The following is a 17,632-nucleotide window of genomic DNA, read 5'->3' on the forward strand; positions in this document are numbered from 1 at the left end:
CAAGCTGTTCCTCCAAAAATATACAATTTGTTTTAATGATCTGTACCAAAAACAATGAAAAAAAATCCACTCAGAAGGAAACACTGGTGTTGCATGAGTTGTGTGTGGACCTTATGCTGAGCATGAGTTTACTGAAGACCATCACAGTGATCATGAACACTTTGAGCCTCACACAGCTTTACATACCTGTATGCTTCCTGATGCTTTGTCTAATCAGTGCAAGAGATAAGTATGACATCACTTAACTATGTGTGTGTGTGTGTGTGTGTGTGTGTGTGTGTGTGTGTGTGTGTGTGTGTGTGTGTGTGTGTGTGTGTGTATATATTATATTATAAGACTACATTTGACGCTGAAATGTCAAAGATTACTACAAATGCTAAAATATTGGCAGATAAACCTGTTGCGCGTTGATTTAAACACAGCAATGGGGCCGGTTTTAATAAAAATACTTATGTCTGAGTTAACATGAAAAAGTAAAAATTAAAAATATGTCTTTTCAAAGAGTACACAAGTTGACTATGTTTGCCTCGATTGTGTTAACATGCTTACTCTTCCAGTTTATGTAGAAGAATATTAGACCTGAGTGCTTTAAACAGAGGCCATCTGTTGTAAATTCAAACAAATATTCCTACTATTGTTTTTATATTTCTGTTAACAATGACCAGCAAATAATTTTAGCTAAAGACAGGGAGAAAAAAAAATGCAGTAAAATCTATAAATGTGATATCAGTAGACTGGGATATCTTCTTTTTGACTGTAACAATATAGACTCATTGCTAGATGAAACTAACCATGCCCTTTAAGTGTTTTCATTCAGACCTCTTGATTTTTGTTAGGATGGCTCAAAAATATTAAACAATAAATAAAAAAAATAAAGTCAAATAAACTGCTGACCTGTTGCACATGGATGGAAAACACTCTGTTTAGAGTAAAAAAAAAACAACATAATTGAGAACTATTTGTGTAAATGTTTCATAGCTAGGGTACACAAGAAATGACAGCAGGTCTTAAAGTGATTTTCACAACTCAGGGGCAGGTGGAAAGAACAGTGTTGCTGGTCAAAAGTATCATCTAGTTAAAAAAAAAAGAAAGAAAAGAAATTGTTCCACTGGTAACACTGGAAACATCATTCAAAGTTCCACATTAAGAGCTTTTACTTAGTGACTACAGCTCACCAAGCTGGCAATTTGTGAGTAAATCTCATCTTAGAAGTACACAAATAGGTCAGTGCTTGATTTGTTACCAAATAACAAAATGACCTCTGGGTAATTCTGAACTGTTGACACAATTCGAGGCTGGTGTCTGTGGAATCAGGACTGACTGGTCTGGAATCTGTGGTGGTCCCACTGAATTGTGAGGTCAAGAGAGCTGCTGTTCCAGGCTCTGTTCAGGGCACAGTGGGCAATCTGTAGAGGTGGAGCAGCCCTCACACTGTAGTCCATGGCCACAGGGCAGCGACACCGAGCCCTGCTCTCCACACGTCACGCAGCACTGTCTCTGTTTCCTGTACACCACCTTAATAAACACAAGAGGGACATGTTAACACCTCTTAAACTGGACAAAGACATTAATACATGGTTATGTTCATATACAGTGTTAGTGAATCATCAGGTTACTGGGTGTTTGTCAGTATTAGTCATACATACATGTAAGTTACTGTCACACGTGTCAGCCACTGCAGTACCTTACAGATATGTCGTTTTACAAGTCTTGTTGTAGTAAAATGCCTTTTATCTATAGTAATTTGTATCAGTATGAATAAAGTTAAAGACAATCTATCATTCTTTCCTTTATTTTCTGCCATATATGGATGGCTACAATAGTGGAAACTCAGGTTAAATACAGGTAAAGTTTCAAATAATGAAGCCAGCACATATAAAACAAGTTCTATAAACAAAAGCTCATGTTTAAAACCTAAATCTCTGTATCAGACACTTATTTTTTGCTCTTGGCTCTGTAGGATGTCACACAGAAACAAGATCTCTCTAATATGGTCATGTCCAGAATTGTTTCTGAGGAGCAGCCAATCAGAAAAAAGTGGGCTTAAAGGGAAGTAAATCGAGGTTGAGCCTTACTTTCAACTATAATCATACAGTTTACTCTCACAGAGCCTAAAAACACAGAGCTGAAAGTTAGTATAATAGACCAAAAACATTTTTTTTGTCTAATTTTGAAGTTGTGGGATTTGGTTTCTCCGTTGCCATACAGGACACCAGCCTGTGACGGGAACATCAGGGCATGCTCCAATCTGTTTAAGAGAGCTCTGACTTTCCAGAGGGCTTTATTCCCCCCCCCTTACAAGTGAGATCAACATAATTACTTTGATGGGCTGCCTAATCTTGAAGAATCTGTCTCAACTTATTGAATTGGCCATAACTAGGAATGAGTCAATTCAGATCTTAGGTTATTTACGTCACCACAGCCACACCCTATTGCTGAAAGTATTCACTCACTCATTCAAATAACTGAATTCAGGTGTTAAAATCCCTTTCATGGCCATAGGTGTATGAAATCAAGCACCTGGGCATGCAGACAGCTTCTATAAACATTTGTGAATGAATCAATTCAGAAGCGGCTCAGCCACAAAGTAGCAGTCCACATAAAATCACAGAGCGGGGTCAGCTGAGGTGCATAGTGCACATTGGTGTAAAGCACATCAGCATCCACCACTGGACTCTAGAGCAGTGAGGGCGTGCTCTCTGGAGTGATTAACCGTGCTTCTCCATCTGGTAATCTAATGGGTGAGTATCCAAGGAGAACAGTACTTGTCTGACTGCACTGTGCCAAGTGTAAAGTTTGGTGGAGGGGGGATTATGGGTAATGTTTCAGGAGTTGGACTCAGCCAGTGAAAGGAACTCTTAAAGTTTAGTATACCAACACTTTCATGGTCCTAACTTTGTGGGAACAGTTTGGGGATGGCCCCTTCCTGTTCCAACATGACTGCTCCAGTTCATAAAACAAAGCCCCCAAAGACATGGATGAGAGAGTTTGGTGTGGAAGAACTAGACTAGTCCTGACCTCAACCTTTGACCTTTGGGATTAATTATACTGGAGACTGGAGCTGTTATAGCTGCAAAGAGTGGGACAATATAACATATGGTGAAGAATGTTTGAGTTCCAGAACGTTTTCAGTTTTGATGCTACCTTCAAAAAAATGAACATTTCCCTCTTGTTTGTGTGACTTTTTTTTCTAAAACCCGGTTGCTCGTTTTCTGGTTGTGGGTGGCACTGTCCCGTTTTCATGTTTCATGCTAAAAAACAATTTCAACACAATTTCAGAATTATATTAACGCTGCTTTCCTCGTGTAGCCAAGATTTCTAATTAAAGTCTAAGTGTGTGATGGAAGTTTTGATAGAAAATTAGGTTAATAAAAAACATGAGCTCACTAATTAAACTACTGCACTTCTGTTGCTAAGAAGACAAACTGGAGGAATGTGGTGTGACTGTAACCCTCACTGTGCTTCGTACCATTTCAGATACTGAACAATGACCCTTCATCTACCATTTTTGTTCCATCTTTGAGATAGGCTGGCCAGCTTGGTGTGTTAGCCTTCTTACATGTGCTATCAGATATGAAATATCACATAACTGGGACATTTTATTTTTTTCTTTTAAGCCAGTATCAGTATCAAAACATTGATGCTAATTTTTTTGACTGGTAAGATAATTTCTGAGGATTTCTGAGTAAGCTACTGCCTACTTACTTAATTAACTAAACATCTAAACTCCTTAATGTTCTATGTGGCCAAAAAGTGTTGGTTTGCTAGAACACTAGAGTGGATGCTATTTGACTTCGAAACAAGCAGTGTGAGGCTAACAGGTCGTGGAGGTTGTGGGTATTACCTGTTCCACAGCATGTAAGCAGGTACAAAGCTGAGCCTGTAAACTGAGGACCGACTCCAACGGCAGCCGGTGTAGTAGCTGGAGTTGGTGCAGTGACAGATGAGGATTATCTCCGCTCCTTAAGCTCTCCAGCGCCTCCTGCAGGAGAGTAGCTTGTCTCTGCGCCTCCTCCTCAGCCTGCCTGGCTCTTTCTGCTTCCATGGCTAACCGCGTTGCATGGGCACGTGACTCCTCTGCATCCGCTTTCAGTGCTGCAAACGACTGCGAGAGAAAGCAGGCGGAACAAATGACGTGCGGTCCAAATTGGGATTTGTTTCTTCTATTTCTGCAGGTCACGGCACACAAACTGCTGTTTCAGGGACACGCTCGCATTTGCATGCCCCACTACCTACCTACCTGAGCTGTGTGTCTCCAGCTGTGACCCCACTGCTTCAGTGTCCTGTGAGCTTCCTCCAGCTCCTGTTTGAGCCTGGAGGTCTCTGCACAGGGAGCAGAGGGCAGTAGGGTAGGAGGTGTACCAGGAGACCCCTGGCCTGATGGGAAGTGCTCCCAGATATTAGTACTCATACCATTCAGACCTACAAAGAAACAAATAAATATAAGCAAAATCATGTTCTGTATGAGACTATTTGATCATTTAAACAAAAATCTACAGACCTAAAGAGCTATGAGATGGTCCCAGGAAGCTGCTCTCTGATTGGCCAGGTTGGGACAGATGAGTAGAGAAGAATGGTGAAGCATGCGGCCTGACTGGGGGAGATGGTGAAGGTGAGCTAAAAGCAGCGGAGCTGCTAAAAGAGCCTGGGATGTTCACTGGGGCAGAACTCTGAAGCTGGCTACCTCCTGTGAAGGCCAAGAGAAAAAGAAATGATTTTTACATACATGTGCATAATGTGTGATGTCAGACAGATATTCGTATGTCGATAATTCTGTGTGTTCATGCTTTCAAATACCGAGCATGACTCCGACACTGGGCAGAGCAGAGCTGCTCTCCAAGCTTCTCTCCAACGCCGACACACCAAAGTCATTCAGGTCGAGATCATCCAGGGCTGATTCTGTAACACATAAAACACCACAACTTACATATCTACTATCACAACTGCGAGACATGTGGATTTTCTTTTTTTTCACCTTTACTTACCAACAACTGATTCCACCGTTTCACTAGTCGGGTAAAAGGGCAAGGCATTAGCATTCATTCCAGAGGATATGCTGGATCCTGGGGGTCCAAGCGGAGCAGGGCTAGGTGGTGTGGCTGCCAGACTAGAGGGGATACTGGAGGACAGACTCAAAGGGCTGCCAACTGGCAAAAACACCTGAAGGTCCTTATAAAGAAAAAGTTTTAAAAAAAAGGGTTTTGTTACTTTAACAAATAAATAAGCAAGAAAATACATTTCAAAATGTTTGATCGTATTAGAAAACAAGAAAACCTGTTTGTTCTGAGTTGATGCTAGTTCTCTGTGCCGCTGCTCTAGAGCAAAACCCCTTTGTTTGGCCTGAAAAATAGTGACCTTAAATAAGCAGGACAAATATTTTGCAGTAATGTCGTCATTCTAGAGATTATATTTCTTCAGTATATCTTAACAGGAACTCATACGACCACGTTCCCTTTTTCTTATGCGCGTCCTTCTTACCTGATCTTCCCTCTCAAAGCCAGGTGCCCTGCCGTACCCTCCCTCTCCCGCCCACGGAGACTGAGGTTCTGCAGATCCACTCATGTCCTCACACAGAGACAAAACGCTACCAAGCAAGCCCTGCTCTGCTACACATGAGCCTGCAGAAGGAGAGAAGGGGTCCGACATAGAGCAAGACCCCATGCTGTGACAACCGGGACTGGCAGAAACCTCCTGGACAGGAATAGGGTCTGGAGGCCTAGGGGGTGGAGGGGAGCTGGGGTTGGGGAATGATGGTTCCTCTGGAACAAAGGGCTCTGGAGGAGGAAGAAAAACAAAAATTACAAGTTGACTCATCAGGCGCCTTGGGTTTCTGAGACATGATCACAGGTGTTTTGTGGGGATTTACTTTCAACATGAGCAAAGGCACAGAAGGGCCCTCTGGGACAGCTGCCACACTGCTGCATGTCATTGCACTTGGTGGATTTATAGATCTGTAACCAAAATAAAGAAAAAAAAAGACACTGCTTCACATCTTGGGTGATTTCCAGTCAAGTTCTATAAAATTTCCTCTAAAGGAGACAAACCTCTGGGTGGAACTGTTGTTCTGTTCTCGTGTGGCAGTACTGACATGACTCAGCTCCCTCACATTTACTGGGATCTCCCCACTCTTCACTTTGCTTCACCGCAGGACATGGCAACGCTCTGCGGCGGTAAGAAACAAACAATTTACTTTAACAACTGAGCCCCAATTGAGCAACAACAATAGCCTCATGTTTTAAATGCCTTCTTTCTTTAGCACAATGAAACACAGCACCTGTATTTGTGCTTGTGTGGGCTGCGTCTCCTGTCTTTGCTGTTGTGATAATACGGACAGGCATAACCTTGACGACACAGGCGAGGTGGTTTCTTACAGAGCTCTGTCTTGTAATGGGACAGCACGTAGTCATTATCTGAGGAGACACAGAGGAGAGAGGAAAGACACAGTGAGGCAGGCAGACTGTAAGGGCAGATCAAGGGAAATTAGGTAAAAATATTTGACCTTACAGCAACTGGAAATCTATATAAACAGACAATCTCAAAATACAGCCCAATATGGATGCTGATTGGACCTGAAAAGATTCAAGACTTGTTCAAACTTGTACGTTATCACGACCTTTGAAAAACTGATATATACATTTAATTAAAGCAAAAAACATGTTTTTAAATAACATTTTAGAGGTTTTGTAAAAACACAACCTAATTTACTTCACACCTGTAAGCACTGTTTAACAAACGGCATCATATCAGATTTATAAAAGTTTATAACAGAGTTTTGGAAACTGAAATCTCTGCAGAGGATTAGAAATCAGTTTGTGCTGCAACTCAGACTAACACATTAGAATAGGTTCATGCAAACATGCATAACTCCAACCAAGTTGAATTGTTGCAAAAACGCTATAGCAGACATATGTTAATAAATGTACGCAAGCTAAGGTAATCCTGCATTACTGTGTTTGTCAGTGTAGGAAGACTAACAATTTTTCATGTTCTTATTAGAAAAGAAATGTAGAGATCCAGCTCCTAGTAGTCCAGTTATTTGTAACTGTTAGTCTGTCTGCTTATCAATCTTGCTTATCGGTTCCACTTGCACTGATGCTACAATCAGCTGATTTCAGTTCATGTGTTGGAGGAAAATAGTGGCACAGTCTACAGCATGGATATTTGCATTATGCTGCTAACACAACTTCAGCTCTTTGCAACCATCTGCACAGACAGCATGCTAACGCTAAGCTAGCTAAGAACCCACAGTGACATTAAAGCAGAGTGAGTGGTGACCCCAGCCCACCAGCCAGACCCTAAGCTTCAACAAGTAAACTGATGAGCAGTCAGGCTACAGCCTCTGTTTCTACGTCTTCATGTTTCTAGAATCACTGTGGTGATCGCTTTAAGACTCCATGTCCTGGTTTTCATCTTTGCTTTGTGTTCTATTAAGAGAGTTTTTGTGTACTACTAAGAAAACGATCTACAGCTACTAGCAACATCCCCACACACCAACGCAATCCATATCCTAATGACTACACACATATGATCTTTCTCTTAGTACTTAGGTAGGAACACAAAGCCGATAGTACATAGCAAAGATTGAGCAGTGAGCTGTTTTTCTGCCTGAATTCCTCCTGAAGTGGTGTTCCAGATGTTACCTTGCCAGCGTGGCTCCTCACTCAAGATCTTCTCTATGAGGGCTGTACTCGCTGCCTGTCCCGACTGCCCATCTCCTCCACCTCCGTCTGTGGTCCCTGAGCCTCCTTGAGACTCCATCACCTGCATTTCCCTGTGTAGCACGTAATGAGAAAAAAACTTTGTCAACACACAGCCACACACATAGAAACTACTTCAACGATCGCTTCCATGTTTTATTTGGTGTACCTGATGTCATAAACGGGGCTGCGTAGGTCATGTGATCCGTGAGCAAATGCACAGTGGGAGCCGTTCTTGCTGCAGTGGCCTTTTGCATCAGTTTCATGGATACACGATCCAGTTTTATAGTAGCGGAGATGGTACCTGCGCTCTGTGTCACCTGCTGTTCGATGCAGAAATGGGCACCTGGAATGTAGAAAAATAAAATTCAAAAATTTTAAATTATTTATTTAAAGGCATGCAAATCATGCATACATTTCAATGTTTTTTTTTAAATTATGAACTGTTTTGTATGGATAATATTTAAAAAAAAAAAAAAAAAGGTAAAGAAAAACACACTTCATAATTCTTTGTTTGTGGCAACTGCTGATGTAAATAGGCCTGTGAGATGTTTTAAGCACACAACATTTAAAGGACACTTTTGTATTCTGATTTGAAGCTCAAATCACAAAATATATACCCTTTGCACCTTTATCCATAGGTGCCAACCAGGACTGTACTGGTAATCAGGCATGACATGTAAATATAATTTTTTATGTTTTTTGTGTCCATATGCACACAGCATACAGGTCGGCTTGATGGGCCGCTGTGCACTCTAACACTACCCTACAAGCACTGACAGCAGCCCATTGGTTCATTTGTATTAGAATTTGGATTGCCCCATCACTGGCTCGCCCCTACCTTCCCTGTGCACTCATGCACCTTGTAGAACAGAGTTTAGTGTGGAAGAAGTGATTGATAAAGATGGCTAAACAAAAGGTAAAGAATGGAAATGAAAAGCTGAGAGAGAAAAAGAAAGAGAAACAATAAATAAATGCAACAAAATGTGCCAAAGTAAGCAATATGTTAGCAGCTGCACCGTCAGTAGTACCAGCAAAAACTAGTAAGAAGTCGCAGTCACAAACAGTTGCTGCTGCAAGCTTTGGAGAAGTGCAGGAGGAGAGACATCAGTCCCAAAAAGAGACTTATGAAGAGACAGAAGAAGGGGTCCGTGGTAGGAAAATAGATGGAGGGACATAATTAATTAAATAAATGGGCTACTTTGACCATAACTAACCACAACTAAGATGCCATTATATGGTGGGCTGCCTGAACCAAAAATGTCACAGAACAGGAATCATGTTGCATCCTTTAGATCTCCATTTTCTTTGCTAATAAACCCCTGGAGGGTCTTAGGGTCGATTTGTGGCTCTAGGTCCGATAGTGTATGCATTTTTCTAAGACCCTCCAGGGGTTAAAATAGGTCATTGTGAGGATTGTACAGCACATTTCACTGGAGGGAGACCCTCAGAGTGAGAGTACAGGTGCTAAAGCATCTACTAGACATCCATCCATACAGTTTTGGCCCATTTGTGTTCCGAATTACCACTTTGATGCTTTTAATGGAGATAATAAAGGTCTATTGACATTCAGAGACCTACACAATTGCACAATACGCTTCATAAAGAACTTGAATTTGACATTCTCCTGCCAGATTAAACTTGAAAGGGCTGCTAAAACAACAACAAACCTGAAAATGTGGACATTTAGTTAAATACTATGTCTTTCTGTTTAAATTAACCTTACAGAGACTATACATACCACTAATATAGACCTTCCCAGACATGGTGTGGCCAGTTATGCCATTCAAAAACAAAACTTCCCCCTTACACAAATCCCTATTTTTGTTTCTGTTGTAAGTATAATCAAGGCAAGTATCTTGTGCTAAACTGAAGCCTTTGTTACACTCACTCATCTCCGTCGGGGCAGGTGCCTGTTCCCTCATCATATTTGGTACAGTAAACATCTGGGCTGTAGTTGAAGGTTCCGTCCCGTCTGCGTATTGGCCTGCGGCGTCGCTGGTTCAGGAAGTGCCAGTGGAAACAGGAAAAAGGACGGTGCTGTGTACATTTATGTTGCACGAACAGGGGACACTGCTCCGTTCTAAACTCCTTCAGATATCTGGGAAAGAGGTGAGCAGCCAAAGAGACTGAAATATGTTGTTGTACGGTGTCACCATATTTTGAAGTGGCCTACACAAATAGGAATATATTGATATCATTGAGTTTTTCACGAAGATAATCTCATAAAAATAATTACTGTTTTAGCGCAACACAGTCTCGGCAGCAGTGAGCAAAATTCCTCACGGAGATTTTTTTATATATATATATATACTTTCACTACACAAAGACTTAATGAATGCTGCCGTGACACACACACAACAAAGCACTTAAACGATGCTCCACCGCACAGCCTGTAAGAAATGGCTACTGTTAATGTCCAACGTTAGGCCTCTTTATGGAGACCTACAGCGCTAAATAAGCACATTATTTGCTTTGTCCATTTTACGCAGGTTTACTATTCATGGAGTTTCCTTAAATACATTTTGACAGTTGTTTTCTGTGTTTAAGTGCACGTGAGGTTGTGTACACTTGTGTACACAAGCTAATCCCGCTAACTAGCTACGTACGTGTAATGTTGAGGTTTCTCGGGCTGCACGTTCAACACGGTTGCAGGAGATGTTGACCCCCCTGCAGGCGAAGACGAAGAGGACGAAGAGTGTCCTCCGGCACTCGTCGCTACCGAAGATGACGGGGGCTGTGGATACGTTTTAGACATTGTACCCTTCTAAACCCTAACAACAAGAAGCTTGTTTTTAGCTTACTGGCTAGCTATTCTCATTAGCTTCGAAATCCGCATTCTGTGGCGATGTGAGCCTGCGCAGGGCAAGAGGAAGTAATAGCGAAGGGACAACTAATAACACGGAACTATGGGATTTGAAGTTCAGTTATAACGTGACTAAAGCTGTGATTCAAAACTAAAGTGAAAGTCATAAAACACTCAAGATATTAACTGTCACAGAGTTATGGCATTTGCACAAATGTGAAACTGAAGAAAATAAGGAATCGAGGTCACGTTTATTTTTTTATTTGCTTGCTTCCATTGGCTGTACCTTATATCCATTGACCCAATCAGTGTGTAGCGTTTTACAAGTATGACGTCACGACAAAGTATTAATAGTCGGCCTCGTTGCCCTCTATCATAGAAAACGCTTTCGGAGGTTCCGGTGTTGTCTTCGTGATTAGTTTCACGCTCAACTAAAGTCGAAAAGGTAACGTGAGTATTTCTTCTTGCTAATAATACGTCTAATGATTGTATTGTCTTTGCTGTGACATGTGTTGTGATTTTTGTTTTAGGGTTTTAAATGTCGGCTTGCTAACGATAGCCTTAGCTAAAAACAGAACAATGGAGTGTCTTGCGGTTCGTCGTTTAATGTCACTATTGACTCGATAAAGTGAAGTTACAACTCACAAACGATGCTAAAATTGTTTAAATGGTACGTGAAATTTGAGCGTGATATCTTTACGAAATGGCTAACAGCTTATATAACCGTTTGTGCTAACATTTGTAGAGTTGAGTTAAAGCAATGTTGTTTGAGGTACAACGAGAAACTGAAAATGGCGAAGTCGAAAACCAGAGACTGGCTGGGCTGTTTGGGGCTCCCACTGTTTTGACGCCATTGTTTGCGGCTACCTTGGGCCGTTGAAAGATTTTTAATCGTTCATGTCAGTATGTTAATAAACGCGTTAAGCGAAACGTGTTAAAGGACATAATCACTAGTTCGCTTTAGTGGAAACTGTTACATAAGCTGCGGTGGCGTATAAAAGTAGCGTTGCTTATGTTGGTGTTGGCCGCCTTGGGGGAGGGGGAACCGACGGTGCTAGCCATGTAGGCTAGGCTAACACGCAAGCTTGACTAATTGGTGTCGTACCAGTTTCTGCCGAGCTGCTTTATTGATGTAGCAGTTTCTGACCTGGACTTTTGTTTTTCTTTTATCGTAAAAGCTAGTACAACATGGCCCGTACCAAGCAGACTGCTCGTAAATCTACTGGAGGAAAAGCGCCAAGGAAGCAGCTTGCGACCAAGGCCGCCAGGAAGAGTGCGCCATCCACGGGAGGCGTGAAGAAACCCCATCGTTACAGGTGTGTGGCACTCTGGTTGCCCTTAACAGAAATAAAGATTTCCTGGCCTACAGTGTTGAATATCTGCTCTATTCATCTGCTAGGCCCGGAACTGTGGCTCTGAGGGAGATCCGTCGCTACCAGAAGTCCACTGAGTTGTTGATCCGCAAACTTCCCTTTCAGCGCCTGGTGAGGGAAATTGCTCAGGATTTCAAGACTGACCTGCGCTTCCAGAGTGCTGCTATTGGCGCTCTTCAGGTAAGTGAAACATTTACATTTGACCTGCAGAGTAATAGCACTGTAACGAGAAGCTTATTTAAATTTCTTTTTCTCTCTCCTTAAACAGGAGGCCAGTGAGGCCTACCTTGTGGGTCTGTTTGAGGACACAAACCTGTGCGCAATCCATGCCAAGCGTGTCACCATCATGCCCAAAGACATCCAGCTGGCACGTAGGATAAGGGGAGAGAGGGCCTAAGTGGCTAATGACTCCATTGTCATGACAAATGATCCTATTTATCATACTTAACCATTTTGTGGACTTTTATTTTCTTGGCTTTTTTTTAAACAGTTTTTTTTTTTTTTTTACTTGACACAAATCAATCATTCCGCAAGTGCGAGCCCCTTGCAGACATACAATTGTCTATCATTAGATATGGGCTAGGTTTGCTCTAATGTCTAAGCTTCATTAATGCAAGCAATGGTTGAGAGCAAGCTATCATACATATAATTGTCCTCTGAGCAAAAGGGTTGTTGCCACAAATGCAGTATGAACTATCAGCATTGACAAAAGTGTAGCTACTGTTTGAAACAATAAGTTCTCCGTTGTCACAAAGGGGCGAAGCCCAACTATATCCTCCTATAGCCAATTGCTCTGCATCCTACTTCTATTCAGTTGGAGCGCATCACTAGGAATTCTCATTGTACCTTGCTGTGGTGAGATTGGGTCGCGGCATTCTTCTCGGCAGCTGAGCAAATCACAAAGATGCACAAGCAGTTGTACTCTTGTGCGCCCATCTGATCACAAAGTTCACTTTGAGAATGAGACTTACATGTCACTACACAAACTTGTGCTCACTCAAAGTACCATCAATGGAGACAGAGTTTGTCTGAAGGGGGCTTCAGATTATCCATTGTGGGTCATATCATAAGATGTAACATCACTTGACTTTAAACTTGTTGTGGGTGCCGGGGTCCATCTTCCATGGGGGGCAGGATTTTTAATCCACTTACCACAAAATGCCAGCGTGTCATGCTCAGTAAGGCCTAGTGTCGGGGTGTTGGCTACCTCAGTTGATTCTCTATACTTGGTAACAAAGAGCATGGCAAACCCCTTCATATATCGATGGCTTTTTAACATGTTTTTTCCAACATAAAATCTTGGCAGCTACATTTAATACTATTTATGAAATGTTGTCACATGTCTTTCTATTAAAGGTCTTTATGAGTAGTAAGAGGTGTGTCGTTTTGTTTTTTAGTATTCAGACAGTGAAGAGGTCTATATGGTCAATACACATCTTTTATTTACAACACAAAGTTGGTCACAGCTGGTTTGTCATACAAACCATTCCGTATGCTTGAACCCAGTGGCTGTAGGTGGGGAAAATACAAGTGTTTAGTGTTTGAGTGACACGCCTGTAAGCACATGACTGCATCTGAGAGCCGTGATGCCTCACCAATCCTGCAGACGATGTCTTCGCACTCCTTGATGCTGCTGGCTCGGAGCACCACACAGCAAAAGCCTGTGGACTGAGGGGTTTCTGGGGAGTCTCTGTGAACACAGCCAATCATGTGCTTAGATGACATGGGGGCCCAGCCAATGACTAGGCTTGTGTATTGCATCATGACATCCTGTCGTAGGAGGAGTGCGATCTAAACTACAAGCAGCCTAGTTTAACAGGGATGTGTGGAAAAGCCTTTAATAATAAAATAGCTTAGATTATGGTATTTTGCCAGGATGTACTGCAATATCAGTGAAGGGCTTTCATATAAAATGTGATACTTACGCCACACAGAAGGCAAATGCTGTGTAGTCTGGCTGTGCATATCTCCCTACACATGAAATCTCGGGATAATGGTGTTCAAACAACTCCTGATGAGAGAAATGAAGACAAAACTTTAGGAGAATTAAAGTACAGGCAAATCTTTGTGAGAGAGATCTACTTACCAATTTACTGTTTCTGTCTGTGCACGTCAAATGCGTTTCCTTCAAATCTAAAAGCACTTCCTGCAGGGAAAATTAAATGGGTTATGCATATATAAGTGCTTTGCAGAAAATTGGGGAAACAGCTTTCATTACCTTGCTAGGTAGGTTTTTCTGCAACACCTGTGGGATTGCATGCTGGAGCACCTCCTTTCCTCCAAACTGAAAGAGGCAGACAAATTACAGTTACAGGAGGTGTGTGCAGAATGTTTGAAAATGCTGTAAAAACAAATTGTCATTTACCATTCCAATGTTTGCCTTTCCCAAGAATTGCACTATGTAAACAATCCTGTGGAACAGAGGTTGTTCAGAATGTATTTCTCAAATGTCACATCATGACAGCAGCTTGAATACAGATCGCAGCGATGGCGTGTTAACACTTGCCTTCCCTCTTTGAGACACTGTGATGGAGGAGGCTTCTGGTCTCTGCTTGCTGTCTCCTGGGAGGGAGCAGGACCCAGCTGCAGGGTGGGGTTCTCTGTCCTCAGGGCCCGCAGGAATTTGATAAGGGGTCTATACACTGTTCCATCGTGGGCCCTCCATCTTATAACACGGATGGACAAAGGGCAGCCTTTAAACCGAGACAGAACTGCACCGGCCTGGGAGTGCAAGTAAAAAAGGTCTGGTAAAGAAGTGTATATATATATATGCAGCACCTTTGCATCCCGCCTGGCAGCTCAAGCTTAAATATCTACATCTATCTATATTTATCTATCACTACTCTCTTGCTGCTATCCTGTCAAAAATCCCTCCCAGACATTCATCTCTACCCACTCCACCCTGCCTGCACTGTCTTCTTCACCTCCCTTGTGCACTATTTTTCCATCTGTCTCCCTCTCATCACATGTATGTATTCCATTTTGCTCCCACCAACTTTCATTCCTTTATAGTGCGTACCTCCATCTTTCCAGACTCTCACTATAGGTCACAATGTCATCATCTGCAAAACATAATTCACGGAGACTGCCCCACCTGGATCTAAGTCATTTATCAAAATATAGATGATCCACAAACACGAAATATCCACGGATATTGCATGATATATTTAACATGAATTCGTTTTGCTGGATAATTGTGTCATGAAAATGCAATATCACAACAGCCCTAATGCAGTACGGCACTGTATATCTGAGGGATTTCTCACATGTCCACTTTTAGAATTCCTCAGCGAGGTCCCATTGATCTCATCGAGGATGTCACCAGCACCGATGAACTTGTCGACGTCAGCCTGACTGTCGGGAATCAGGTCAAGAACAAAGACGCGCCCGCTGAGATACCTAAGAAGCAGATCCATAGATGTTTTTTTTACTAGCCCACGTGCTCAGTGTGATGGAAATATTTGTAGACTGGAACATACTAACCTCAGAACCAACCCTACCTCCCGGCAGGGCACAACTTCGTATATCTCACACACCTAAAAACAAACAGCCAGCAGTCAGTCTTTCACCTCCTTAAGATTGTACTTTTTTTTTCCTTCTATGGATTTATATCATATCCAAAGACAAATAACATAATAACAGTGTTACTGTGATGCTCTTACCGGCAGGAGCCAGCTCTCATCCAGAAAACTGCAATTCTGTATACAAGAAAATAAAATTCTTATTAGATCGGAGTTAAAAGTGATTGGAAAAAAATCACAGTAGCGCCTCTGACCTCCATGTCCAGTTTGAAGTCCATGTGTGAGAGCACCAGCAGTAGCGACATGAAAGGTTCTGGAAGAGGAAGAACAGCAGCTCTTAAGATTTTGTTGTTGACAAGAACTTCCTCAGTTTTGTTCAAGCTGCTGTAACCTCACCCACAAATTCCTCATTCCTGAGAATTGATAAATCTGGGCTGTACCACTGAAGGAAAGAGAAACAATGTTAATCACAACTATGCAAGTCTGTTAGAGAAACACACTTTCTAAAATCCCATTTTTGTGTGCTCAACACTGGGGAACAATGCATCTGTCCATGTATCAGACCTCCAGGAGTCTGGCAGTGTGCAGCAGGTGTGTGAAGAACTGCGGCAGGACCTTGCGGCTGAGGGCCAGCCTGAGCAGGTAGCGCCCTCGGCCCTGAGCTGAGAGCAGCTTCCTGCAAACTCTGGTCTGCTCAACTGCCAAGGACAGAGCAGACAGACTGCACGGGAGAAGACAGACAGAGAGGTGACGGGCATTAATGAGTGAAGCTGTCACTAAAAAAAAAACAACAAAAAAACCTTCCCCATCTGCTAAACTAAGCAGGATGTAGTTACCTGCCACAGGCATCTTGATGGGGTAGCTGTTCGAAGCAGTGCCAGTAATCTCTGTGCACCAGACTAAGAACGGGCTCTGGAGAGAAATGAAACACACCCTGAGTGAATACTGCAGAAGTCTCCTTCAAAATGAATTCAGCTACACAAAATAATCATACTGACGCTGGAGTCCCTTCCTGAGGACCAGCTCCAGCAGCTCACAGCAGGAGGCGAGGTGAGGGTTGGAATCTGTCACCGTCTCTCCATCTGACTGCAGGTTCAGGACACACACTGAGTGGGAAGGGAAAAAAAACACGCAACACACATTGAATCTGTTGTCATCAGCATGACATAACTACATTTTTACAAAGCATGTGATCATCGCCATTTCACTCATCAACACTAAAACAGAGACTGTGTTGATGATAAAAAAAAAACGTAGCGGAAGCTTTTTTGGCATAAAAATAGCGCGCTGCAGGGTCAGAAATGAAACCCAATTCTAGTTGTACGTTTTATTATGAGTACGTCACGATCAGCTGCTTACTGAAATTGTGATCCAATGGCATCGTACCATCACTCATCTATTATTGATGCTTACCTTTGAGGGAGCCAAGGAGAGGGTCTTTGGGTGCCATGTTGATCGTCCAGCTGTGATCAGAGCCTGTCCTTGATAAGAGACGCGCCGCTTCTATCCTCCTGTCATTTAAGCACGCTCTGGGGACGCGCGCTGTGTACACACTTCCGTGAAGCTAACATATCGAGAAACACCTTCCAGTTCCACTGTACCTGCCCGAGACCGTGAGCGAGGACGGGCGATGTGTTGCTGTCATTAAGTTATTATTTTAAATAAATAGCGAAGGAATATTGAACCTGCAAACACAAGCGCCTGAAATGATAACCATGTACACCTGCGCACTGACTGACAGTAAACCTGTCGTGCTGCTTCAGAGACCCCGCCTTGTTGACCAAACAAACTGTAGGTTCGTGTTTACAACCATTCACTTCAGTAGCTAATATTTATATTTTCAAACGTGACAGAAGCTATACAGGTTACGGGAATGTAAAGGAAGAAAAGAAAACAGATAAACGGAATCTTAGTCGTTAATTTAAGATTTTTATGGACACGATAATAAAGACCCAGCGAGTTTATATAGTCAAGGTCCTTCTAGAAGCGAAGCTCACCATTTGGCAGACAAGTATTAGTTATTTGGTCGGTGATCTTGCAGCCTTATCTAAGTACTTTGCGTCTCTCGCCTCTAATATCTCCGTTGGTAAACAAAGGCGTGTGTTCGAGTCCACCTCAGGCTGTTTGCTGTCGCAGTGCTCTTTCTAGACTATTTTACGCTGACTTACTTAAATTGGAATAAATAAATAAAATGTATTTTCGGGCTAAAAAAAAAGTAAATTAATCTTTAAATAG

At 42.4% G+C, this 17,632-nt stretch overlaps 3 protein-coding genes across 5 annotated transcripts; 1 reads left to right on the forward strand and 2 right to left on the reverse strand.

Moving 5' to 3' along the window:
* Positions 1 to 292: 292 nt before the first annotated feature.
* On the reverse strand, positions 293 to 10,657 carry unk (unk zinc finger). Its single transcript, XM_005923809.3, has 15 exons — positions 10,307 to 10,657; positions 9,589 to 9,798; positions 7,867 to 8,043; positions 7,641 to 7,771; positions 6,275 to 6,410; positions 6,045 to 6,162; positions 5,867 to 5,951; positions 5,479 to 5,774; positions 5,275 to 5,340; positions 4,986 to 5,169; positions 4,798 to 4,899; positions 4,502 to 4,687; positions 4,241 to 4,422; positions 3,845 to 4,105; positions 293 to 1,515 (listed from the first exon to the last, which is right to left on the reverse strand). The coding sequence occupies exons 1-15, from the start codon at positions 10,453 to 10,455 to the stop codon at positions 1,360 to 1,362; spliced, it is 2,439 nt and encodes an 812-aa protein (XP_005923871.1). The 5' UTR covers positions 10,456 to 10,657; the 3' UTR covers positions 293 to 1,359.
* A 156-nt stretch (positions 10,658 to 10,813) lies between these two features.
* On the forward strand, positions 10,814 to 13,249 carry LOC102307519 (histone H3.3A). Of its 2 annotated transcripts, none has more exons than XM_005923810.3 (4): positions 10,814 to 10,948; positions 11,682 to 11,819; positions 11,903 to 12,056; positions 12,145 to 13,249. In XM_005923810.3, exons 2-4 carry the CDS (start codon positions 11,692 to 11,694, stop codon positions 12,271 to 12,273), a joined length of 411 nt encoding a protein of 136 aa, XP_005923872.1. In that variant the 5' UTR covers positions 10,814 to 10,948; positions 11,682 to 11,691; the 3' UTR covers positions 12,274 to 13,249. The 2 variants fall into 2 exon arrangements, with proteins under 2 accessions (XP_005923872.1, XP_042077576.1); XM_042221642.1 differs by having other exon boundaries at positions 10,852 to 10,953.
* A 49-nt stretch (positions 13,250 to 13,298) lies between these two features.
* Positions 13,299 to 17,621, reverse strand: si:ch211-250n8.1. 2 transcript variants are annotated; one of them, XM_005923812.3, is made up of 16 exons: positions 16,811 to 17,621; positions 16,396 to 16,503; positions 16,234 to 16,309; positions 15,962 to 16,118; positions 15,794 to 15,839; positions 15,652 to 15,710; positions 15,539 to 15,574; positions 15,360 to 15,412; positions 15,143 to 15,275; positions 14,383 to 14,597; positions 14,242 to 14,287; positions 14,095 to 14,160; positions 13,963 to 14,022; positions 13,802 to 13,887; positions 13,472 to 13,566; positions 13,299 to 13,385 (listed from the first exon to the last, which is right to left on the reverse strand). In XM_005923812.3, the coding sequence occupies exons 1-16, from the start codon at positions 16,845 to 16,847 to the stop codon at positions 13,351 to 13,353; spliced, it is 1,308 nt and encodes a 435-aa protein (XP_005923874.1). In that variant the 5' UTR covers positions 16,848 to 17,621; the 3' UTR covers positions 13,299 to 13,350. The 2 variants fall into 2 exon arrangements, with proteins under 2 accessions (XP_005923874.1, XP_042077575.1); XM_042221641.1 differs by having other exon boundaries at positions 13,299 to 13,566.
* Between the last annotated feature and the right edge of the window lie 11 nt (positions 17,622 to 17,632).

This window comes from Haplochromis burtoni, unplaced genomic scaffold (assembly GCF_018398535.1).
Source record: "Haplochromis burtoni strain Fernald_Lab_line unplaced genomic scaffold, NCSU_Asbu1 Contig_71, whole genome shotgun sequence".
Classification (NCBI taxonomy): domain Eukaryota; kingdom Metazoa; phylum Chordata; class Actinopteri; order Cichliformes; family Cichlidae; genus Haplochromis; species Haplochromis burtoni.

Coding starts and splice junctions, on each gene's coding strand:
- unk (XM_005923809.3), bottom strand. CDS start 10,455: ATGTCTAAAACGTATCCACAGCCCCCGTCATCTTCGGTAGCGACGAGT. Junction 5,170..5,274: donor CATCAACTCAGAACAAACAG/GTTTTCTTGTTT, acceptor TTTCTTTATAAG/GACCTTCAGGTGTTTTTGCC. Junction 1,516..3,844: donor GCTTACATGCTGTGGAACAG/GTAATACCCACA, acceptor GTGTTTATTAAG/GTGGTGTACAGGAAACAGAG.
- LOC102307519 (XM_005923810.3), top strand. CDS start 11,692: ATGGCCCGTACCAAGCAGACTGCTCGTAAATCTACTGGAGGAAAAGCG. Junction 11,820..11,902: donor AAGAAACCCCATCGTTACAG/GTGTGTGGCACT, acceptor TTCATCTGCTAG/GCCCGGAACTGTGGCTCTGA. Junction 12,057..12,144: donor CTGCTATTGGCGCTCTTCAG/GTAAGTGAAACA, acceptor CTCCTTAAACAG/GAGGCCAGTGAGGCCTACCT.
- si:ch211-250n8.1 (XM_042221641.1), bottom strand. CDS start 16,847: ATGGCACCCAAAGACCCTCTCCTTGGCTCCCTCAAAG. Junction 15,711..15,793: donor CAGGAATGAGGAATTTGTGG/GTGAGGTTACAG, acceptor TTCCTCTTCCAG/AACCTTTCATGTCGCTACTG. Junction 14,288..14,382: donor CAGTGTCTCAAAGAGGGAAG/GCAAGTGTTAAC, acceptor TCTGTTCCACAG/GATTGTTTACATAGTGCAAT.